Source organism: Rhinopithecus roxellana, chromosome 19 (genome assembly GCF_007565055.1).
Source record: "Rhinopithecus roxellana isolate Shanxi Qingling chromosome 19, ASM756505v1, whole genome shotgun sequence".
In the NCBI taxonomy this organism is placed as follows: Eukaryota; Metazoa; Chordata; class Mammalia; order Primates; family Cercopithecidae; genus Rhinopithecus; species Rhinopithecus roxellana.
The window spans coordinates 4,542,872-4,563,824 of NC_044567.1; the positions used below are offsets into that span (position 1 = coordinate 4,542,872).

The following is a 20,953-nucleotide window of genomic DNA, read 5'->3' on the forward strand; positions in this document are numbered from 1 at the left end:
CTATAAATGTGGTTCTCAATTGTGGGGAAGGTTTGTGAGGGATTTACTCCCTTCCTAGGAGATATTCTGTAACATCTGGAGACTTTTTTGATTGTCCCACCATGATTTAGTGGAGAGGAGCTAGTGGAACTTAGTGGGCAGGGGCCAGAAATGCTGCTAAACATTCTGAAATGCACAGGGCAACTTCCCCGCAAATAATAATGTGAGGGCAGGCACAGTGGCTCACGCCTGTAATCCCAGCACTTTGGGAAACCGAGGCGGGTGGATCACTTGAGGCCAGGAGTTCGAGACAAGCCTGGGCAACACAGCAAAACCCCATCTCTACAAAAAATAAAAAATTAGCCAGGTGTGGTGGTGCATGCCTGTAATCCCAGCTACTCAGGAAGTTACCCAGCTACTGGGAGGCAGAGGTCACAGCGAGCCAAGATCACGCCACAGCACTCCAGTCTGAACAAGAGTGAGACTCTGTTTCCTGCCACCACTATCCCCGCCCCCCCACCCCGCAAAAAAAATAATTACGTTGTCCAAAATAATCAAGGTTGAGAAACCCTGAGTCATAGTCTAACTCAGGACAAAAGATACATGCATACATACAAATTATACAAAGCAGATAATCAAAATAGAGCATCATGCAATTATACATATAAAAAAATAAAAACAGAAAAGATAGAAGAGCCCTGGGCCAGAGTACACGATTCCCTGTGACACCTGGCCAGGAAGACAGGCCTCAGTGAACTTCCAGTTTTGGGACCCAGCGGACATACTTCAATGATTTGCAGCTTTTAGCTTATTCTACCAGTAGGTACCTTTTTTAAAGGTTAAGTCAAAAGGCTTCACTTCTGCATTGCACTACCAGTGTGAAAATGTACTGGGGCCAGTTCACATATATTTAATTCATATTATCTTTTCAATGCAACTTGATAAAGAGTTGAGTCAATTAAAAATTCTTAAAAGGGCGGAGCAAGGTGGCTCATGTCTATAATCCCAGCAATCTTGGGAGGCGGGGGCAGGAGGATCACTTGAGTCCAAGAGTTTAAGACCTGTCTGGACAACACAGGGAGACCCTGTCTCTACAAAAAAATGAACAAAATTAGCCAGGTGCTCACACCTGTAGTACCAGCTTTTAGGGAGGCTAAGGCAGGAGGATTGTTTGAGCCCGGGAGGTTGAGGCTGCAGTGAGCCAAGACCATGCCATTGCATTTCAGCCTGGGCAACAGAGCAAGATCCTGTCTCAATAAATAAATTAATTAAATAAATAAACAAACAAATAAAATTATTAAAAGTACATTTTTTGGAGTTAACAAGAAATGATACATAGGAATATTTTGGTTTCCATTTAAAATATAACTATTTTGGGGAAAATATGCCAATATTTTAATGGTGGATATAATTTGAGGTTGCAGGTGGTTTCTGCTGAATTCCTTTTCAAAATTTCTACAGTGAGGAACATACATTACTTTGATAACCTGAGAAAGAAGAAAGTGTCCGGGCGCAGTAACTCACACCTGTAATCTCAGCACTTTGGGAGGCTGTCAGGTGAACTGCTTGAGCTCAGGAGTTCGAGACAGCTTGGGCAATGTGGTAAGACCATGTCTCTACAAAAAATACAAAAATTAGCTGGGTGTGGTGGCACATGCCTGTAGTCCCAGCTTGAATAGAGGTGTTGGAGGCTGTAGTGAGCTGAGATTGCGCCACTGCACTCCGGCTTGGGTGACAGTGTAAGACCCTGTTTAAAAAAAAAACCTGATGTAATCCATAGATAGTTCAAGGAAATGCAACTTCAAGTCTCGGTGTAATCCTCCTCACCCAACTAAACCATGTGGCCACCATCTCCTCCCACTTGGGAAACACTGCAAAGTGGCACCACCACCTATTCCACGGTGCAAGCCAGAAACCCAGTAGGGACCAGTGGACACTTCTCTCTTCTTTCAATCAGTCACAAAGTTCTTCATGCCACTGCATTCTAGCCTGGCTGACAAAGTGAGATCCTGTGTCAAAACAAACAAACAAACAAAAATCACCAAGCTCAATTAATTTTGCTATCTCTGTGTTTCCACCACTACTTCCACCCTTCTCCTTTTCACAAGTATCATGTCCTATGTGATTACTGCAATGGCCTCCTAACTGGTCTCCCTGCATCTACTCTTTCCCCTTCCCATCCAGTCTCTACATTGTGATGACCATCCTTCTTAAAACCTTTCAATAGCTCCCCTTTGCTCTTAGGATACAGACAAAACCACTTGCATGGCAGGGAAGGTCTTGTGGTCTTGCTTCCGCTCAACACTAGCTCAACTCAATCCTTTGTTCTCTGTTTTTGGGACACTGGTATTCTTGCAGTAATTTGTAATCCCCAAGCTCCTTCCCACCACAGAGCCTCCATACACGCTATTCCTCTCTTCTTCATCTGAATGACTCTCTTCCCTTCCTCAGCTAAGCTTTCCCTGAACTCCCTGACTGGAACCTTCCTTGCCATGTGTTACTTTTACAACTTTACATGTTTGAGAGATAAAATGATTAAAGTCTATCTTCCCTAATAGACCAAGGACCACTCACTTAGCATAAAATACACGGTAAGTAGATAATAGCCAATGCATACATAACATGCTAGACTGGCATTCACCAAGTCTTTTATTTTTTCTTTTTAAAAAATTAAAATTAAAGCTGCCATACTTTTTTTTTTTTTTTTTTTTTTTGAGCTGCATTACCCAGTCTGGAGTGCAGTGGTGTGATCTCGGCTTGCTGCAATCTCCACCTCCTGGGTTCAAGTGATTCTCCTGCCTTAGCCTCCCAAGTAGCTGGGATTATAGGCTCTTGCCACCACTCCCAGCTAATTTTTGTATTAATTACAGATGGGGTTTCACCATGTTGGCCAGGCTGGCCTCAAACTCCTGGGCTCAAGTGATCCTCCAGCCTCAGCCTCCCAAAGCGCTGTGATTATAGGCATGAGCCACTGCACTCAGCCCATTCACCATGTCTTAACTCACTTAGGACCTCCCCATTTGTCCCTACATAGTAAGGACAATTAATAGTCCCATTTTACATTGAGGAAAGTTAACTCACAAACTAAGAAGTGGTAGAGCTGGGATAGGAACTCAGGCACCCAATTTCTGGAGTCTGTGCTCATCACTCAAGCTCCAGTACCTCACCAGCATTTATTGAATGTGAGTACTTTTGATGGGAACTAAACAGCATCATCAGTAACTTTAGTTCAACTAAAGTCAGTTCATTTTGATTTTGATAAGGATTTTATGTTCGACTGGAATTTTGCTGCAAAATTTTCATTTTCCCAGCATTTTACTTCAGCCACAGGGTCCAGCTGTCACCCAGGCTGGAGTGTAGGATCATAGGTCACTGAAGCCTTGAACTCCTGACCTCAAGTAATCCTCCTGCCTCACCCTCCTGAAGTACATGCCACCATGCCTGCCTTTTTCAAAATTGTATAGGTTGGGCGCGGTGACTCACGCCTGTAATCCCAGCACTTTGGGAGGCCGAGGCGGGTGGATCACTTGAGGTTAGGAGTTTGAAGTCGGCCTGGCCAACATGGTGAAATCCCACCTGAAATACAAAAAAAAAATTAGCTGGGTGTGGTGGTGGGCACCTGTAATCCCAGCTACTTGGGAGAACAAGGGATTGAGTCAAGCTGGTGTTGAGTGGAGGCAAGACCATACAAGACTTTGCCTGCCATGCAAGTGGTTTTGTCTATATCCTAAGAGCAAAGGAGAATTGCTTGAACCCAGGAGGCGGAGGTTGCAGTGAGCTGAGATGGCGCCACTGCACTCCAGCCCGTGTGACAGAGCGAGACTCTGTCTCAAAAATCCATTTGCCCTCACTGGTATCATGATGACTGATGTTGAGACAGAGGTAGCCCAGCAAACTGCTGGAAAGCAGGGGAAAGTTAGACTGAGTGAAACAAATTATGGATAATTTGTAGTGTAGGTAACTCACGTAAGGACAATTCCAGGATTTTCACAGATGTCATCTTACTTAATCTTCATTGACATTTTTGCAGGGGGGAGGGGGGGACAGTCTCACTGTTGCCTAGGCTGGAGTGCAGTGGCACAATCTCGGCTCACTGCAACCTCTGACTTCTGGGTTCAAGTGATTCTCCTGCCTCAGCCTCCCGAGTAGCTAGGATTACAGGCTCCCGCCACCACACCCGGCTAATTTTTGTATTTTTAGTACAGACAGGGTTTCACCATGTTGGCCAGGCTGGCCTCAAACTCCTGGGCTCAAGTGATCCTCCAGCCTTAGCCTCCCAAAGTACTGTGATTACAGGCGTGAACCACCATGCATGGCAAATCTTCATTGATTTTTTTTTTTTTTTTGAGATGGAGTCTTGCCCTGGCACCCAGGTGGGAATGCAGTGTTTTTGTTTTGTTTTGTTTTGTTTTTTTTGAGATGGAGTCTTGCTCTGTCACCAAGGTTGGAGTGCAGTGATGCAATCTTGGCTCACTACAACATCTGCCTCACGGGTTCAAGCAATTCTCCTGCCTCAGCCTACTGAGTAGCTGGGATTGATTACAGGTGCCCACCACCACGCCCAGCTAATTTTGTATTTTAGTAGAGACAGGGTTTCACAGTGTTGGCCAAGCTGGTCTCTAACTCCTGACCTCAGGTGATCCGCCCACCTCAGCCTCCCAAAGTGCTGGGATTACAGGCCTGACCCACCACTCCCCGCTCAGTCTTCACTGATTTATAACAAAGTTACACAGGGCAGTTCTTCCAGTTAATAGATGAAGCAAAAGGCTGGGGTTAGGGAACTGCTAAGCCATGGGAAATCCACTAGTCACAGTATGGTATGAGGAATGGTGTCCCTACATTTTTAGCTTCAAAACTGCAAAGATATCTCTAGCAGAGAAAGACCATTTCTTCCTCTTTTAACAAAAGAGTTCGCCAAGCTTTCTCAATTATTTGTGAAACCCTTCAGCAAAGTCAGACTTCCTCCAAGGTTTTCCCCAGTGTGGCTAGTGCAGGGCAATTACCTCACAAGCTCAAGTCATATGGTAAAGAGCTCTATGAACTGCTACATCCAATTACCCTTACACCAGTACCGTGAAAACGAAACAGAAACAATTCAAGAAATTCTTTGTTCTCATTTTTTTTAATTTTTTTTTGAGAGTCTTACTGTCACCCAGGCTGGAGTGTAGTGGTGAAGTCTCGGCTCACTGCAACCTCCACCTCCCGGGTTCCAGAGATTCACCCATCTCAGCCTCCCAAAGAGCTGGCATTACAGGCGTGCGCCACCACGCTCGGCTAGCTTTTTTTTTTTTTTTTATTTTGTAGTAGAGACAGAGTTTCACCATGTTGGCCAGACTGGTCTCAAACTCCTGACCTCAAGTCTGCCCGCCTCGGCCTCCCAAAGTGCTGGGATTACAGGCATGAGCAACTGCGCCCAGCCCCATTATTACACTTTTCCTTTATCATTTTAAAAATCTTTATTTTTTAAAAGAGACAGGATCTCGCTACGTTGTCCAGCTTAGTCTTGAACTCCTGGGCTCAAGCGATCCTCCCAAAGTCCTGGGATTACAGGCCTGAGCCACTGCTCCCAGCCTAGGAAATTCTTAACCTAGAGCCCACTTACCAATGTCAAAGAAAGTCAAGATACTGTATGCACATTTTTTTTCTTTTCTTTGAGACAGAGTCTCGCTCTGTTGCTAGGCTGGACTGCAGTGGCGCGATATCGGCTCACTGCAACCTCTGCCTCCAGGGTTCAAGAGATTGTCCTGCGTCAGCCTCAGGAGTAGCTGGGACTACAGGCATGCGCCACCACGCCGGGCTACTTTTTTGTATTTTAGTAGAGACGGGGTTTCACCATGTTGGCCAGGATGGTCTCGATCTCTTGACTCGTGATCCGCCCCCCTCGGCCTCCCAAAGTGCTGGGATTACAGGGCCCAGCCCACATTTTCTGTATATGCATTTTGCTAAGAAAAGGCATTCATGAGTTTCTTCAGTTCAGAACTAGAACAGGTCAAGAACCACGATCCTTTATAAGCCTGTACACACATTCTTTCTGGTTCGAGGTTGAGCCTTTACAGGGCGAAACATTTCCATTCTGTCAAGGATGGGGTGTCTAAGTGTAGGATTCCCTTAGCTCACCCCTAAGCAAGTCAGACTTAGTACAGGTCTCAAGCCCTATATAAGCAGGCCTAGGGGACTCCTTGGAGAGGAAGCTGCTTGTAGGGACAACGGCAAGCAGGAGAGCTTGAGCTTATCAAGCCACTAACCAGCTGTATGACCTTGGACAAGTTCCATACCCTCTAGGCTCCAGAACCCATTCCTTACCAAGCCACTAACCGGCTGTGTAACCTTGGGCAAGTTCCATACCCTCTCTGGGCTTCAGTTTCCACATCTACACATTTCAAGTTGAGCCACATGGCCTTACGGATCCGTCCCAGCCAAGAGCAGGTTACCAAGCCGACCTAGCCATTAAAGCAGCTTCCTGTGGGCGCGGCGCAGGACTTCAACGGTCCCCCCTCCCCCGCTCACGCCCGCGAAAGCCTCGCTCAACACGCCCCTCGGGGCGACGGCGCTTACCCAACCGCAGCCCCAGCAGTCGAACCCAGCTCCGCCTCCTCCCGGAGGCGTCCCATCGTGCCCCGCGCCGGGCTCCTAGGGCAGCCGGGCGCCTCCCGCCTTCCCGCGCCCCGACCCCGAACTCCTCTCCCCAGTTCTGCCAGGCACCCTATCCTATCAACGCCCACTATCCCAGCCAATCGCGCAGGCTCCGAGTCGTGCCTTCGATCCACCCTCCTCGGCCCTCAGCCGGTCTGAGCTCAAGGCCTTTACCAAGCCCACCCAATCAGCGGCGGGCTCTCTCCGGCCCTATCCCAATCTCCCTCCCCTCGGCCAATTAGCGCGCTCCATTCCGCTGCCCGCCCAGCCACCCCGGGCCTTGAAACCAGCAGGCGAATGGGCGAAAGGCGGCCTTTCGACGCTGAGCGCCTGGCCAATTGGGGATTCCGCGTGGCCAGAACAACGGCCAATCGCCGTGGAGCGCGGCGCCGCCGCGGCGAGGTCCGGCCCGAATATCCCTCCGCCTTCCTCCCGCCCTTGCTCCCTCCCTGCGCGCCGCCTCTCACTCACAGCCTCTCTTCCTTCTTTCTCCCTCCGCCTCCCGAGCACCAGCGCGCTCTGAGCTGCCCCCGGGGTCCCTCCCCCGCTGCCTGCAGCCCATTCAGAGGGAGGAAGTAAGGGAAGAGGAAACGAAGGGGAGCCGGAGCGACTACCCGGAAAGAGCCGGTGAATGGGCTTGTGGTGACCCCCGCCCCCCACCCCACCCTCCCTTCCCACCCGACCCCCAACCCCCATCCCCAGTTCGAGCCGCCGCCCGAAAGGCTGGGCCATCGTCTTAGGAGCAGTCGCCGCCGCCGCCACCTCCGCCATGGAGCTGATCACCATCCTCGAGAAGACCGTGTCTCCCGGTAGGACGCAGGAGCCGGGGGTCGGGCTGAGGTGATTGGGGTGGGGGAGGGGAGGCCCGGCCCCTCTGACCCCGCTCCGTTTCCCACTTTTCTCCCCCCAGATCGGCTGGAGCTGGAAGCGGCGCAGAAGTTCCTGGAGCGTGCGGCCGTGGAGAACCTGGTGCGTGCTACCCCGCCGCGCCCATCCCGCCGCGTCCCCATCCCCTGCGTGCGGGGCCTTCCCGCCCTTCGGGAGGCCCAGGCCTCGGGAACCTACCCCGCCCCATCCCGTCCCCCTCCCCCCAACCCGGTCCAACCTAACCCCGCCATCGGGAAGCCGGTGGGTGTGTCCCGCCCCGGGCCCCGCGACTGGCCAATGGCGCGGTGCGCCGGGCTGCCTGCCGCCCAATCATTGCGCGGCCTGAGGGCGGCGGTGCAGCGGGAGGGAGAAAGAGGGAGGGAAGGGAAGTTAGGTTGCGCGGCGCTGCGTGTTCAGCAGGGGTGGGGGTGGGGGAGTCGGGCCTAGGGGCCATGTGGAAGCTCTGCGCCCGGTTGCCCTCCCTGTCTGACCCCGGCCGGCTTATCCTTCCTGTCCCGTGGCCCCTGTGGCTCTCTCCACCTAGAGCTCTGCCCTTTCCTCGCTACCTTGGTCTGTGCTCATGGCCAGGCCTGGCACCCGACTGCCTCTTAATCCATTTTCACTAATATTTTTCCCTCTTCTGCCCGGTTATTCCTCTCGGGGTGTTTCTTTTTCTTCCTTTTTTTCCTTCTGACCTGGATGAATAGAGACCTAATCACTAGGGATCTGTACCCAGACAACAGTCTGAGGCTCAGCTTTGAGATCAGGCCTGTTTCCTGATGAAATCACAGAGGAAAGTTACTCGTTTTTCATATTTTAAAATGTAAGGGGTCCGGAGAAAATGAAGCTAAGTCCGCTAGAGACTGGTCCTTTGTACAAAAATGTGGGATGGATTGGTTGAAACAGCCTAGATGCCAGTTAAGTTTCTCTTTGGTGTCCATCTCCTATTGGGAGATGGGGTCGGAGGGAAGGATTGGATGATACTTGACATCTTTGAGAAAGGTAATAGGAAATAAGTCTGAATAACATTGTAACCATATGTGTTTCTTTGTGTTATATAGGCAAAATGTCAACATCAACAAAGTGACAAGGCTTATACAGACTGTCTTTGAATGATTTTTTTTGTTGTTGTTCTTCATATGTGCCAATTTTTACAACTAACCTGTTTATCCTTTCCTAGAAGAGATTTTTCCACTAGTATAGGCTGATAATTCCATTTTAGGGTTATTATTCATGTTTCTGCTTCTGCTAATTTTGCAAGAAGCTTTTTATCTTATTCCTAACATTCTTAACATTCTTTAGTGGTACATAATTAATAAAGCTTTTAAGAATTATCTTCTGCTGTGATTGCAGAACTTGTTAGCAGTAAGAAAAATGTATCTGCTTTTGGCTTTTCCTGCTAACTTTGCTGTTTGGGCACGGTTTTTTTGCTGGAGAGAGAGGTGTGTGTGTGAAAGTTTTAAACAAAGGGAGTAGTTTTTGAGGGCTGTGGATTACAAAAGGTTACAAAAGAACATGCTTTTCAGGGATCCACTGTATTCCTCAACTAAAGTCCAAATGTATAGGAGCAAGTAATTGTTGATTATTAGATACAAAGTTATTTTTCTTGAACAGCTTGCCTGAACATTTTTTTCTTTCATTTTTCCCTATTTCTAAATATCTTATCACTTTTCCTTATAAATCCGCTTTATTCATTGTTACCTTTTTGCTGAGTGCCCATAAATAAAACGGAGGATGAGGCTCCTAAGTTTGTTTAGGCTTATCTGTACTTCCCTCTCTCATAAAAGACACCTCCTTCCATGGGATGAAAAGCTACCCTGCTGCTGCCATGAGATGGAAAGTTGGATCATTCTTTTGGGACCAAGGTTTTTGAAATTTAGATAAACAGTTTTATTTTCTACTCACGTCGTAACAGCCATTCATTCAAGTACCAGACATTATTAAGAATTCTTGGGACACCTCAGTATACATAGAAGACTGACTACCATACTCTAAAACCTTGCAATTCAGGGAGTATAACGTGACAATTTGGGTACTAGGAATGATTTTGATAGGAAAATCTGCAATTCCTCATTAAGTGCTAGGCTCCATGAGAAAAGTGGAAGACTTCCTGTTATATACTAAGTAATATTTTTATAGAAGTCTTGTAGCAAGTATTTTGTGGTTTCCTGAGATGCTTATGATATACCAAAAAAAAATTAGACATCAGTTCCCCCCCCGCCCCTCCTCCGGTGGTTCAGTGCTCCATAAATTATCCTCAGTTGTGGAAATTCCTAAGATAATTTCATTTACAAATTTATCTTCCCTTAACAGCCCACTTTCCTTGTGGAACTGTCCAGAGTGCTGGCAAATCCAGGAAATAGTCAGGTTGCCAGAGTTGCAGCTGGTCTACAAATCAAGAACTCTTTGACATCTAAAGATCCAGATATCAAGGCACAATATCAGCAGAGGTGGCTTGCTATTGATGCTAATGCTCGACGAGAAGTCAAGAACTATGTGAGTAACACTCATCTGTTTGGTTATATTGCCTAGAGAACAAGAAATTGCTTTCTCAGATCTTTTGCTATTTGCATGGGATAGAGCTGACAGTGTGATAGGTTTCTGGGACCTGAACTTCACCTAAAGATAAAAATTGTCTTTGTCTTAAATCTTTCTCAACACAGCTTGTCCATTCCCACTAATGGATTGGAATTCTGTTTAGATGATTGAGGTAGGCTGCAGCAGCTTGGGAAACTTTTGTGTGTCATAATTTGTAAAAATCTGTTTGGCAAATGGGAGTAGTGTATACATTGGTGCTGCATACCCATATCACTTAGGGAATTTGTTAATATGTATTTCCAAGCTCTCCAGAAATTCTGATTTGGTACTTCTGGAGTACAGCTCAGGGACTTTTTTTTTTGGGGGGGGACGGAGTCTTGCTCTGTTGCCCAGGCTGGAGTGCAATGGCATGATCTTGGCTCACTGCAACCTCCACCTCCCGGGTTCAAGAAGTTCTCTGCCTCAGCCTCCCAAGTAGCTGGGATTACAGGCACCCGTTACCACGCCCAGCTAATTTTTGTATTTTTAGTAGAGACGGGGGTTCACCATCTTGGCTAGAGTGATCTTGAACTCCTGACCTCATGATCCATCTGCCTCTGCCTCCCAAAGTGCTGGGATTACAGGCATGAGGCACTGCGCCTGGCCAAGGGATGTGTTTTAAACTGTCTCCCCAAGTGATTATCCAATCAACCAGCATCTGGCTCTTGTTGAACTTCTGTTTAAATCTCAATCTTTGGTGGTTTAGCATGGCACTATGTGGAGTCAGAAGGAAAGTTACATGATCTCTTGGGCCTTGGAGGCCCAAAGAGTTTGTGAAATAGGAGTGTGACATTAATGGCGTTTTATCTACTTAGCAAATTATAAAAAAAACTTTCTTCAGAAACACTTGACATTTTTCCCAGGGCATTTAGAGTGGGATGAATTCTGGGGAGAAAAGGTGATGAATTTTGAATCATGACATTCTTGTTACTATCTTGTTAAATTAGAAATTCATAGTTCTAAATGAAGCAAAGGATTCAGAATATATGGACTGGTGTTTGGTTTTGTATTTTTGCTTGTTTGTTTGTATTTTTTGAGAGGGAGTCTTGCTTTGTTGCCCAGGCTGGAGTGCAATGGCGCAATCTCGGCTCACTGCAACCTCCACCTCCTGGGTTCAAGTGATTCTCCTGCTCCAGCCTTCTGAGTAGCCGGGATTACAGGCGCACGCCACTAGGCTGGCTAATTAATTTTTGTATTTTTAGTAGAGACGGGGTTTCACCATGTTGGCCAGGCTAGTCTTGAACTCCTGACCTCTGATGATCTGCCTGCCTGTCTTCCCAAAGTACTGGGATTACAGGCGTGAGCTACTTCGCCTGGCTGTTGTTTTTAAATTAAGTTCTTTAGTGATCTGTGTTACATGGGTAAGGCACAAAGAGGAGTGAGTTAAATATCTGTGCAATCATCATTTTGTACTTGGTATCTGAGTGGAAACTAGTAGGGAATTCTTACATATGTACTTGTGCAGGTCATGGTTATGCACATCATACTTGCTAATTACTGGTTCTAGATATCAGCGTTAGGTAAAGTAGTGCCCTGTAAGGCAACAACTTCTCTATCTAGTTGTGTACCTCCTTCTGTCACCAATTTTGCATACCCATGATAGGGAGCCAGCTTATTAAATCCAACTTGGTTTCAAATCTTTTTGGAATATGTAGAGCTGTTTCTATTCATGTTGGGTCTGCTTGTGTAATAACAACATTTTAATTCCTTCTCTCTCAGCTAAGTGACATAAATGGAAGTATATTTTATCACTGGAAATCTCGATACTGATAGTGCCCATTCAGTTTCTCATCTTCTTAAATTACACGCTAGTAAATGGGATAAAATGTAATTGGAATTGGAATTGGCTTATTTTTTGGCACATCACTCTTAACACCAACCTTTAGAAAAAACAAGTGGGCGCAGTGGCTCATGCCTGTTATCCCAGCATTTTGAGAGGCTGAGGCAAGTGGATCACCTGAGGTCAGGAGTTCGAGACCAGCCTGGCCAGCATGGCAAAACCCTGTCTCTACTAAAAATACAAAAATTAGCTAGCTGTGGTGGGGGGTACCCGTAGTCCCAGCTACTCAGGGGGCTTAGACAGGAGAATTGCTTGACCCTGGGAGACAGAGATTGCGGTGAGCTAAGTTTGTGCCATTGCATTCCAGGCTGGGTGACAGAGTGAGAGACTCTGTTTCTTAAAAATAAATAAATAAATATTAGATAATTTGTATAGTCATGGTTAAGCTCTTGGGCATGGGGGAAAAAAAAGCTAACAGTTACCTTGGCCTTTTTCTCTTTCATAGCACAACTGATAATTAATACTACGTTTCACTGTCGGTGATCTTTTTTGAAATCTGGGTACTGGGGCACAATTGAGCCAGTTTCTCTTTTTTGATAATTGAATATTACTATTAAGGTTACCTCTAGTTTAAACAGAAAACTTTTAGTATCCAGGAGTTGGACATTTGTAGTTTCTTAATCACCTCAAGTAATATGGAGTCTTCAGAAAGCAATCTAAAGGAAAAAGGTAAAGGTAGAATGGGATTCAGTGCACTCCACATTTGTACTAGGATATGATGTAGTGCGCTGTGAAGGCACCCTGGACTTGGGTTAATAATATCCATTCAGCCTCTGGCATTTTGGACAATTCACCTTGTTTTTCCCCCTTGTTCCCTCATGTCTTTGACATACAGTTTTTGTCCATTCTAGCTCTGCTGGTCCTCCAGAGCAAAGCCTTTCATTCAACATCAATCAGGACTGTTTGGTGTTGGTAGAGCTGATGGGGGTGGGGGCCAGGGATGATGATATACCATATAAGAAGGAAAGGGGGAGTTCATTATTGGTACTAGCTGCAAAGCAGGATACTAAGTGATCCGACCCAGTCAGCAGAGCTGGTCTGAATATCTGGCAGCTATTCTTTGTCCTGTATTCATGCCAGAACAGTTAACTGTTTGCCTTTGAGTGGACTGGTGATTCTTAGTGAGTTCATTGACTGAATTAGCTGATCATGGTAATGATTAACTCGAGGTCAATTGTGACTTCATCTTTTATCATACCTGTGCCATTACCCTTTACATAAGTGGTGGTGTGGTTACCATGTCAAGCGAGACATGTTTGACAATTGGATCTTGTTTTCACATCTGGCTAGATTCTGTCAGTGGTAGAGAGAACAGTTCTTTGATTCTTGGGCAAACAGAACAAATCCTTTCAAATTGGAAGTTATATAAAGATAAGTTCATGGGTGTTATTAACATCAGCAACTTTGTTTTTGTATTTAGTGATGTTGTTACTTGACCAAGGCTTTTCTATGTAAGTCACCCAGAGTGCTGGGTTGTCAGTAATTAGAAGGAAAACGTTTTGTTTCAGCCCACGTCTCATGAGTGAGATCTCCTTGGATCAGGTTAGACAGTGATTTACTGTGAATCAGACCCACCTGAATGCCCCAGAACTAGCTTCATTTTAGTGTCCATGTCTGTCCACAAAACGAGGTTGTTATTGTTATAACAGCAACAATGAGCCTAGAAGATGAGTTTTGTCCCCATCTCTCTCCTTTGCCATTTATTGCTACCTCCCCTTGTAACTTCTGGTTTCCCATCTCGTGTTGAAGGTTGAAGTGAGGTGTGTTGTTTTGGAGAATTCCTTTTGGAAGCAGGGGATGACTGGTTTTATTTCTAGGTTCTGGGGCAGTGTTGATTATGCTGATGTTGCTACTGTGCTGGATTTTTCTGACAGCCTTTTCTACTTCTCCATATTATAGATAAGAATTCTGAGGCCAGGCACGGTGGCTCATGCCTGTAATCCCAGCACTTTGGTAGGCCGAGGTGGGTGGATCACCTGAGGTCAGGAGTTGGAGACTAGCCTGGCCAACATGGTGAAACCCCGTCTACTAAAAATACAAAAACTAACTGAGCGTGGTGGCAGGCGCCTGTAACCCCAGCTACTTGGGGGGAGGTGCTAAGGCAGGAGAATCTCTTGAACCTGGGAGGCAGAGGTTGCAGTGAGCCGAGATTGCACCATCACGTTCTAGCCTGGGGGACAAGAGCGAGACTTTGTCTCAAAAAAAATAATAATAATAATTCTGAGGCAGCTGCCTGGGCGCAGTGGCTCATACCTGTAATCCTAGCACTTTGGGAAGCCAGGAATTTGAGACCAGCCTTGGCAACATAGGGAGACCCCCATCTCTACAAAAAATCCAAAAATGTTAGCTAGGTGGGATGGCACGTGCCTGTAAGTCTAAGCTACTTGGGGAGGCCTGGGAGGTCGAGGCTGCAGTATCATTGTGCCACTGCACTATGGTTATGCTACTGCACTCCACCATGGACAACAGAGTAAGGCCTTGTATTTTCCTTTTTTTTTTTTTTTTTTTTTTTTTTTAAGAGCCTGGACAACATGGTGATGCCCTGTCTCTACAAAAAATAGTTGGGTGTGTCGGCATATCCACCCCTGTAGTTCACGTACTCAGGAGGCTGAGGCGGGAGGATAGATTGCACCATAGAGGTGAGGCTACAGTGAGCTGGGATGGTGCCACTGCACTCCAGTCCGGGCAACAGAGTGAGAACCCTGTCTTAAGAAAGAAAAAAAAAAAAAGAATTCAGAGACACTAATATAAGAAGTGTGGTGGTGGGCAAAATGTGGTCAAATAGTGTTAGAAATTTGTATCTTGGGCCGGGCGCGGTTGCTCAAGCCTGTAATCCCAGCACTTTGGGAGGCCGAGACGGGCAGATCACGAGGTCAGGAGATCGAGACCATCCCTGCTAACACGGTGAAACCCCGTCTCTACCAAAAAATACAAAAAAAAACACTAGCAGGGTGAGGTGGCGGGCGCCTGTAGTCCCAGCTACTTAGGAGGCTGAGGCAGGAGAATGGCATAAACCTGGGAGGCGGAGCTTGCAGTGAGCTGAGATCCAGCTACTGCACTTCAGCCTGGGCGACAGAGCGAGACTCCGTCTCAAAAAAAAAAAAAAAGAAAAAAAAAGAAATTTGTATCTTTTGTCTTTTTTGGTGCAGGTTTTGCAGACATTGGGCACAGAAACTTACCGGCCTAGTTCTGCCTCACAGTGTGTGGCTGGTATTGCTTGTGCAGAGATCCCAGTAAACCAGTGGCCAGAACTCATTCCTCAGCTGGTGGCCAATGTCACAAACCCCAACAGCACAGAGCACATGAAGGAGTCGACATTGGAAGCTATCGGTTATATTTGCCAAGATATAGTAAGTGCTTGCCTAATGTATTTGGTTTATATACCTCTGATTGCCTCTAGCTGTGACATGAATGATATTGGTACTACCTTATTGAATCACGAAGAAAGCCAAGCTAAATTGCACAGTGTTTTGAAAGTAAGACTGATTTATTTCCCTTAGGCCTCTGTCTTCACATTACTAATCATGCCCTAAAGTTAAGAAACTTGAGGATCGCAAACTGAAAACAAAAGTCCCTGTTTGAAGAGTCTTAGATTCTAGACTTACATAATGAGGATATTCTCATTTGGAGCATCCCTGACCAATCCTTTTTCTTAAGATCCTGAATGTACCATGATTGTTGGGTGCATTTTAATTTACTACATTACGGAAAGTTTTGCCAACACTTGATGTAGTTGGTTTAGCCACTGGAGACAAGGTATTTTAGATGCAGCCCTCCCAGCACTATTGTTCCTGATGAGGTTACCACTCTTGGTGTCTATTTTAATATATAGACTTTATGAAACACAGGAGCCCACAGCACTTGACCTGGACTTAGACTCCCTCGATGTGCCCAGGTGTTGATTCTTGGCCTTGGCCCTTAAATGTCCTGAAGCTTTACTGTAGAGTACAGATGGCCTGGAAAACACGAACAGACTGCCATCTCCATTTGCACAGAAGGGGGAAAAAAGCTAATATTACCTCATACCCAGAGTCATTATACTAAGAAGTCAAAGATGAAGTTGATGAATTTGACTTGCTTTCATTCAGTTTTGGACTGCCAGTACCATGAGATACTTTGCAGGTGGTTTGCAGTTTTATTCCCAAATGGAAATGAGTGGGGAAGGATCACCAAGTCATGATTCTTTCTTGAGTGAATTTTACAGTTAAAAGGACTGCCAATTAAGCCAGGCGCAGTAGCTTACACCTGTAGTCCCAGCTGCTTGGGAAGCGGAGGTGGGAGGATAACTTGAACCCAGGAATTTGAGGGTGCAGTGCACTGTGGTAGTGCCTATGAATAGCCACTGCACTTCAGTCTGGGCAGTATAGACCCTGTCTCTTAACAGAGAAAGGACTGCTGATTAGTCGTTAACTCCTTATGGCAGTCTTCTGGAGTGGATTGATCCCAACACCCTCCTCAGGTACCAAAATCCTCAGATGTTCAAGTCTGTTATATAAAATGGTATAGTATTTGCATATAACCTATGCACATCCTCCCATATACTTTATACTTTAAATCATCTCTAGAATACTTACAATACCTAATTCAATGTAAACGCTATATTAATAGTTGGTATACTATATTAAGGGAATGATGACAAGAAAAAAAGGTGTACACGCACCTTTTGGTGCAGTACAAATGCAACCATCCATTTTTTTTCCTCTAAATATTTTCAATCCATAGTTGCTTGAGTCCACAGATGTGTAACCCATGGCTGTAGAGGGCCGACTGTATATTCATTGCACTTCTCTGCTTGTTACAGGACCCAGAGCAGCTACAAGATAAATCTAACGAGATTCTGACTGCCATAATCCAGGGGATGAGGAAAGAAGAGCCTAGTAATAATGTGAAGCTAGCTGCAACTAATGCACTCCTGAACTCATTGGAGTTCACCAAAGCAAACTTTGATAAAGAGGTAAGTTTTTTCACAATAAGGTATAGATTCAGACAGTAAAGGATGAAAGAGTTAAATGTTAGTTTTTTGTTTTGTTTTCTTAAGTTTATGATTTAGAAACTACCACCTACTTAAAAGTATTTGTTTCCAGTTTAGTCCAGTTTGTATTGTGTGAGATATGCCCATGGAGTGTTTGCCATTTCTCATCATGCTTTTGGAAATAAAGTGTTTCTGAGCTTAGGTTTTTCCTTTTGCAGTCCGAAGTGTGGAATGTTGTTGGGTTTTTTAAAATTATAGGGCATGGTGGTGCATACTTGTACTCCAGCTACTTCAGAGGCTGAGACGGGAGGATTGCTTGAGGCCAGTTGTTCAAGGTCAGCCTGGGCAACAAAGTCAGATGTAGTCTCTTAAAAAAAAAGAAAGAAATAGGCTGGGCACAGTGGCTCAAGCCTGTAATCCCAGCACTTTGGGAGGCCGGGGGGGTGGGGGGGGGGGTGGATCATCAGGTCACGAGTTCGAGACCAGCCTGACCAACATGGTGAAACCCCATCTCTACTAAAAATACAAAAAAATTAGCCGGGCGTGGTGGCATGCGCCTGTAATCCCAGCTACTCAGGAGGCCGAGGCAGGAGAATCACTTGAACCTGGGAGGCAGAGGTTGCAGTGAGCTGAGATTGCACCACTGTATTCCAGCCTGAGCAACAGAGCAAGACTGTCTCAAAAAAAAAAAAAAAAAGAAAGAAAGAAAGAAATTATGGTATGTACTATATACTTTGGTTTACTTTGGTTTCATTTAAGGTTGTGTAAATCTTTTAAATCTTTTGCCTTATACTAAAGATTTTGGAGAGGCTGGATGCTGGGGCTCAACATCCGGTAATCCCAACACTTTGGCCATGAAGGCAAAACGATCACTTGAAGCCAGGAGTTTGAGACTAGCCTGGGCGATGTAACAAGACCCTGTCTCTAAAAAATAAAGATTTCTGTGGAGAGGAACAATTGAGTTTTTAACCAGCTTTATGAGCTCTTGTATTTACAGGGCTTATAATGGAAAGAAAAAGAATGAAAAATGAAATAAAAGTTATGGCAGTTGGTCTGTTTCATACCACCTTAGGAAGGTGTTTTTAAGAAACAGGATATAGCCAGGTGTTCTGGCACATGCCTGTAATCCCAGCTACTTGGGAAGCTGAGGTGGGAGGATCACTTGAGCCTGGGAGTTCAAGGCTCAAGATTGCACCACTGTACTTCAGCCTGGGCAACAGAGCAAGACTCTGTCTCCAAAAAAAAAATACATATATATGTGTGTGTATGTGTATAGATATATGTGTATATACACATATATATGTACGTATATGTATGTGTGTATATAATATATATGTAAATGTTTTGTGTGTGTATATAATATATATGTAAACTTTTGGCTGAAAATGCAATGAATAACATAAAACTTACCATCTTAAATCGTTTTTAAATGTACAGTTAAGTAGATTCACATTGCTGTGGAAACACTCCACAACTTTTTCATCTTGCAAAACTGAAACTGTACATACTGAACAACAACTCTTCATTTCCCCTTTTCTCAGCCACTGGTAACCATCATTTTACTTTCAGTTTCTATGTATTTTACTACTCTAACAAAATACCTTACGTAAGTGGAATAATATAATATTTGTCTTTTTGCAACTGGTTTGTTTTACTTAATATGATGTCCTCGAGATTCATCTAAGGGGTAGCATTTGTCAAAATTTGCTTTTCAAGGGTGATTAATATTCCATTGTCTGTATATGCCACATTTTGTTTATCTAGTCGTCCATCCATGGCCATTTGGCTTGCTTCCACCTTTTGGCTATTGTGGGTAATGCTGCTACGAACATGGGTATGCATGTGTATCTTTCAGACTCTTGCTTTCAGTCCTTTTGGGTAAATACCTACAAGTAAAATTGTCGGGGTCATGGTCTGAAAGTATTTCTGTATATATGTTTGTTGACACTTTAGCTGGCTTTTTACCATTTCTTGACTTTGGAAAGGTCTGAAACCCCAGAGCAAATGGCAATTCTAATTGATTAAAAAACTGGATTTTTCCTTAATAGATTTTGGAAGATTTAGGAGGGTAGCACACAAAGTTCATTACTCTATTCTCCCTTTTCTCGCCACATTTGATGTGAATTTGCTACCTCTCAGAAAACAAATTTGGTCTCTGAAATAAAGCAGATGTTTTGAATTCTCTTATATTTTAAGTATAAGGAAATTGATTTTCCTACATGTAGATTTTTATCTTTTAACCAACCATTTTTATTTAAACCTTGTGACCTACATTTTTCTGTTTCCTCCCTGAAGTCTTTGTTAGTGAAGGTCATCTTGGAGATTAAAAGATTAGGGACCTCATTGGAGGGCAAGTCACATAGCAGACACCGAAGGTAAACTCTTTATAGCCTTTATAGTGCGGTACCATCTCAAGGGAGAGTGGCTTGATTGATTGTACCAGGCAGGGCTGTGTGGGGCCCTGAGGGAGCGAGCGGTTTTCCTTGTAGAGGGAGTCTGGAAATCTTCCTATGTACAGGTTATGCTTTCCTAATTCTCTTTATTTTTGTTCTTCCTACAGTCTGAAAGGCACTTTATTATGCAGGTGGTCTGTGAAGCCACACAGTGTCCAGATACGAGGGTAAGTGTAAGGTTATATGAAAAATTGTCTCACATCTTTCCTAGGAAATGTCAAATCTAATATAAGTTTGAAATATTGGGAATCAGTTGACTTCAGCAATAAGGTTTGATTGTTACTAATAATTAATATTCTGGCTGGGCATGGTGGCTGACACCTGTAATGCCAGCACTTTGGGAGGCCATGGCAGCCAGATTATCTGAGGTTAGGAGTTTCATACCAGTTTGGCCAACATGGTGAAACCCTGTCTCTACTAAAAATACAAAAAAATTAGCTGGGTGTGGTGGCACGTGCCTGTAGTCCCAGCTGCTAGGGCGGCTGAGGTACAAGAATTGCTTGAACCTGGGAGGCGGAGGTTGCAGTGAGCCAAGATCATGCCACTGCAAACAGAGTGAGACTCCATCTCAAAAAGTAATCATGATAATTAATATTAATAAAAACATTGGAGCAGAGGGAAGAATTGTAATGGAAGTTGCCATCCTCTTAAAAAAGGTTTAAGGGGCCAGTGTGGTGGCTCACACTATAATCCCAGCAATTTGGGAGGCCAAAGCAGGAGGATCACTGAGGTCAGACATTGGAGAACAACCTGGGCAACATAGTGACACCATCTCTACTAAAAAATATACACAAATAAACAGTTAAGGGAGAAGACATTTTTGATCAGCTTCGCTGCTTCATTGCCGTAGGTTATTCAAGCCGTTTCTACTAAAAATATATGTATACACAAACAGTTAAGGGAGAAAAAGTTTTTGATTGGCTTTGCTACTTTATTGCCATAGTGATTTGCTACTTTATTGCCAACAATCACTTATTCAAGTGATTGTTTTCCACTCTAGCCATTAAAGCAGCTTTGCTATTGCTATACCCGAAACCTGACCCTTCAAGAAGGTAGAAGTAACATCTTCAGTCTGAATAGTATTAGTGAATTTAGCCCTACCATGGGTTCCACACACACCTTTAATACAAAAAAAAAAAAAAAAAAAGGACTGAGGCCAGGCGCAGTGGCTTACACCTGTAATCCCAACACTTCACAGGCGCATGTCTGTAGTCTCAGCCACTCAGGAGGCTGAGGCAGGAGAATCACTTGAACCTGGGAGGTGGAGGTTGCAGTGAGCTGAGATCACACCACTGCACTCCAGCCTGGGAGAGTCCATCTCAAAAAAAAAAAAAAAAAGGACTGGGTGACTGGGTATTGTGGCTTATGCCTGTAATCCCAGCACTTTGGGAGGCTGAGGCCAGAGGATCACTTGAGCCAAGGAGTTGGAGACCAGTCTGGGCAACATGACGAAACTCCATGTCCACAAAAATTAGCTGTGCGTGATGGGGCGAGCCTGTAGTCCAAGCTATGTGGGAGGCTGAAGTGGGAGGATTGCTTGAGCCTGGTGGTTGAGGCTGCAGTGAGCCATGATCATGGCTACTATACTTGCACCAGGGTGACAGAGCAAGAAGACTGTCTCAAAAAAGAGAA

General features: G+C 45.0%; 2 protein-coding genes across 3 annotated transcripts in view; one reads left to right on the plus strand and one right to left on the minus strand.

Moving 5' to 3' along the window:
- Positions 1 to 1,694: 1,694 nt before the first annotated feature.
- LOC115894787 lies at positions 1,695 to 7,370 on the minus strand. Of its 2 annotated transcripts, none has more exons than XM_030923091.1 (2): positions 6,535 to 7,370; positions 1,695 to 1,988 (listed from the first exon to the last, which is right to left on the minus strand). In XM_030923091.1, exon 1 carries the CDS (start codon positions 7,342 to 7,344, stop codon positions 6,823 to 6,825), a length of 522 nt encoding a protein of 173 aa, XP_030778951.1. In that variant the 5' UTR covers positions 7,345 to 7,370; the 3' UTR covers positions 1,695 to 1,988; positions 6,535 to 6,822. The 2 variants fall into 2 exon arrangements, with proteins under 2 accessions (XP_030778951.1, XP_030778950.1); XM_030923090.1 differs by lacking the exon at positions 1,695 to 1,988 and adding an exon at positions 5,809 to 6,419.
- Positions 7,048 to 20,953, plus strand: part of KPNB1 (karyopherin subunit beta 1) — a 38,651-nt gene continuing 24,745 nt past the window's right edge. The window contains exons 1-6 of the mRNA XM_030923089.1: positions 7,048 to 7,421; positions 7,523 to 7,581; positions 9,793 to 9,975; positions 15,046 to 15,246; positions 16,698 to 16,850; positions 19,429 to 19,488. Coding sequence (XP_030778949.1) covers positions 7,382 to 7,421; positions 7,523 to 7,581; positions 9,793 to 9,975; positions 15,046 to 15,246; positions 16,698 to 16,850; positions 19,429 to 19,488 — 696 coding nt within the window. The 5' untranslated portion in view covers positions 7,048 to 7,381. The remainder of the gene's footprint in view (positions 7,422 to 7,522; positions 7,582 to 9,792; positions 9,976 to 15,045; positions 15,247 to 16,697; positions 16,851 to 19,428; positions 19,489 to 20,953) is intronic.

Coding starts and splice junctions, on each gene's coding strand:
- LOC115894787 (XM_030923091.1), bottom strand. CDS start 7,344: ATGGCCCAGCCTTTCGGGCGGCGGCTCGAACTGGGGATGGGGGTTGGG.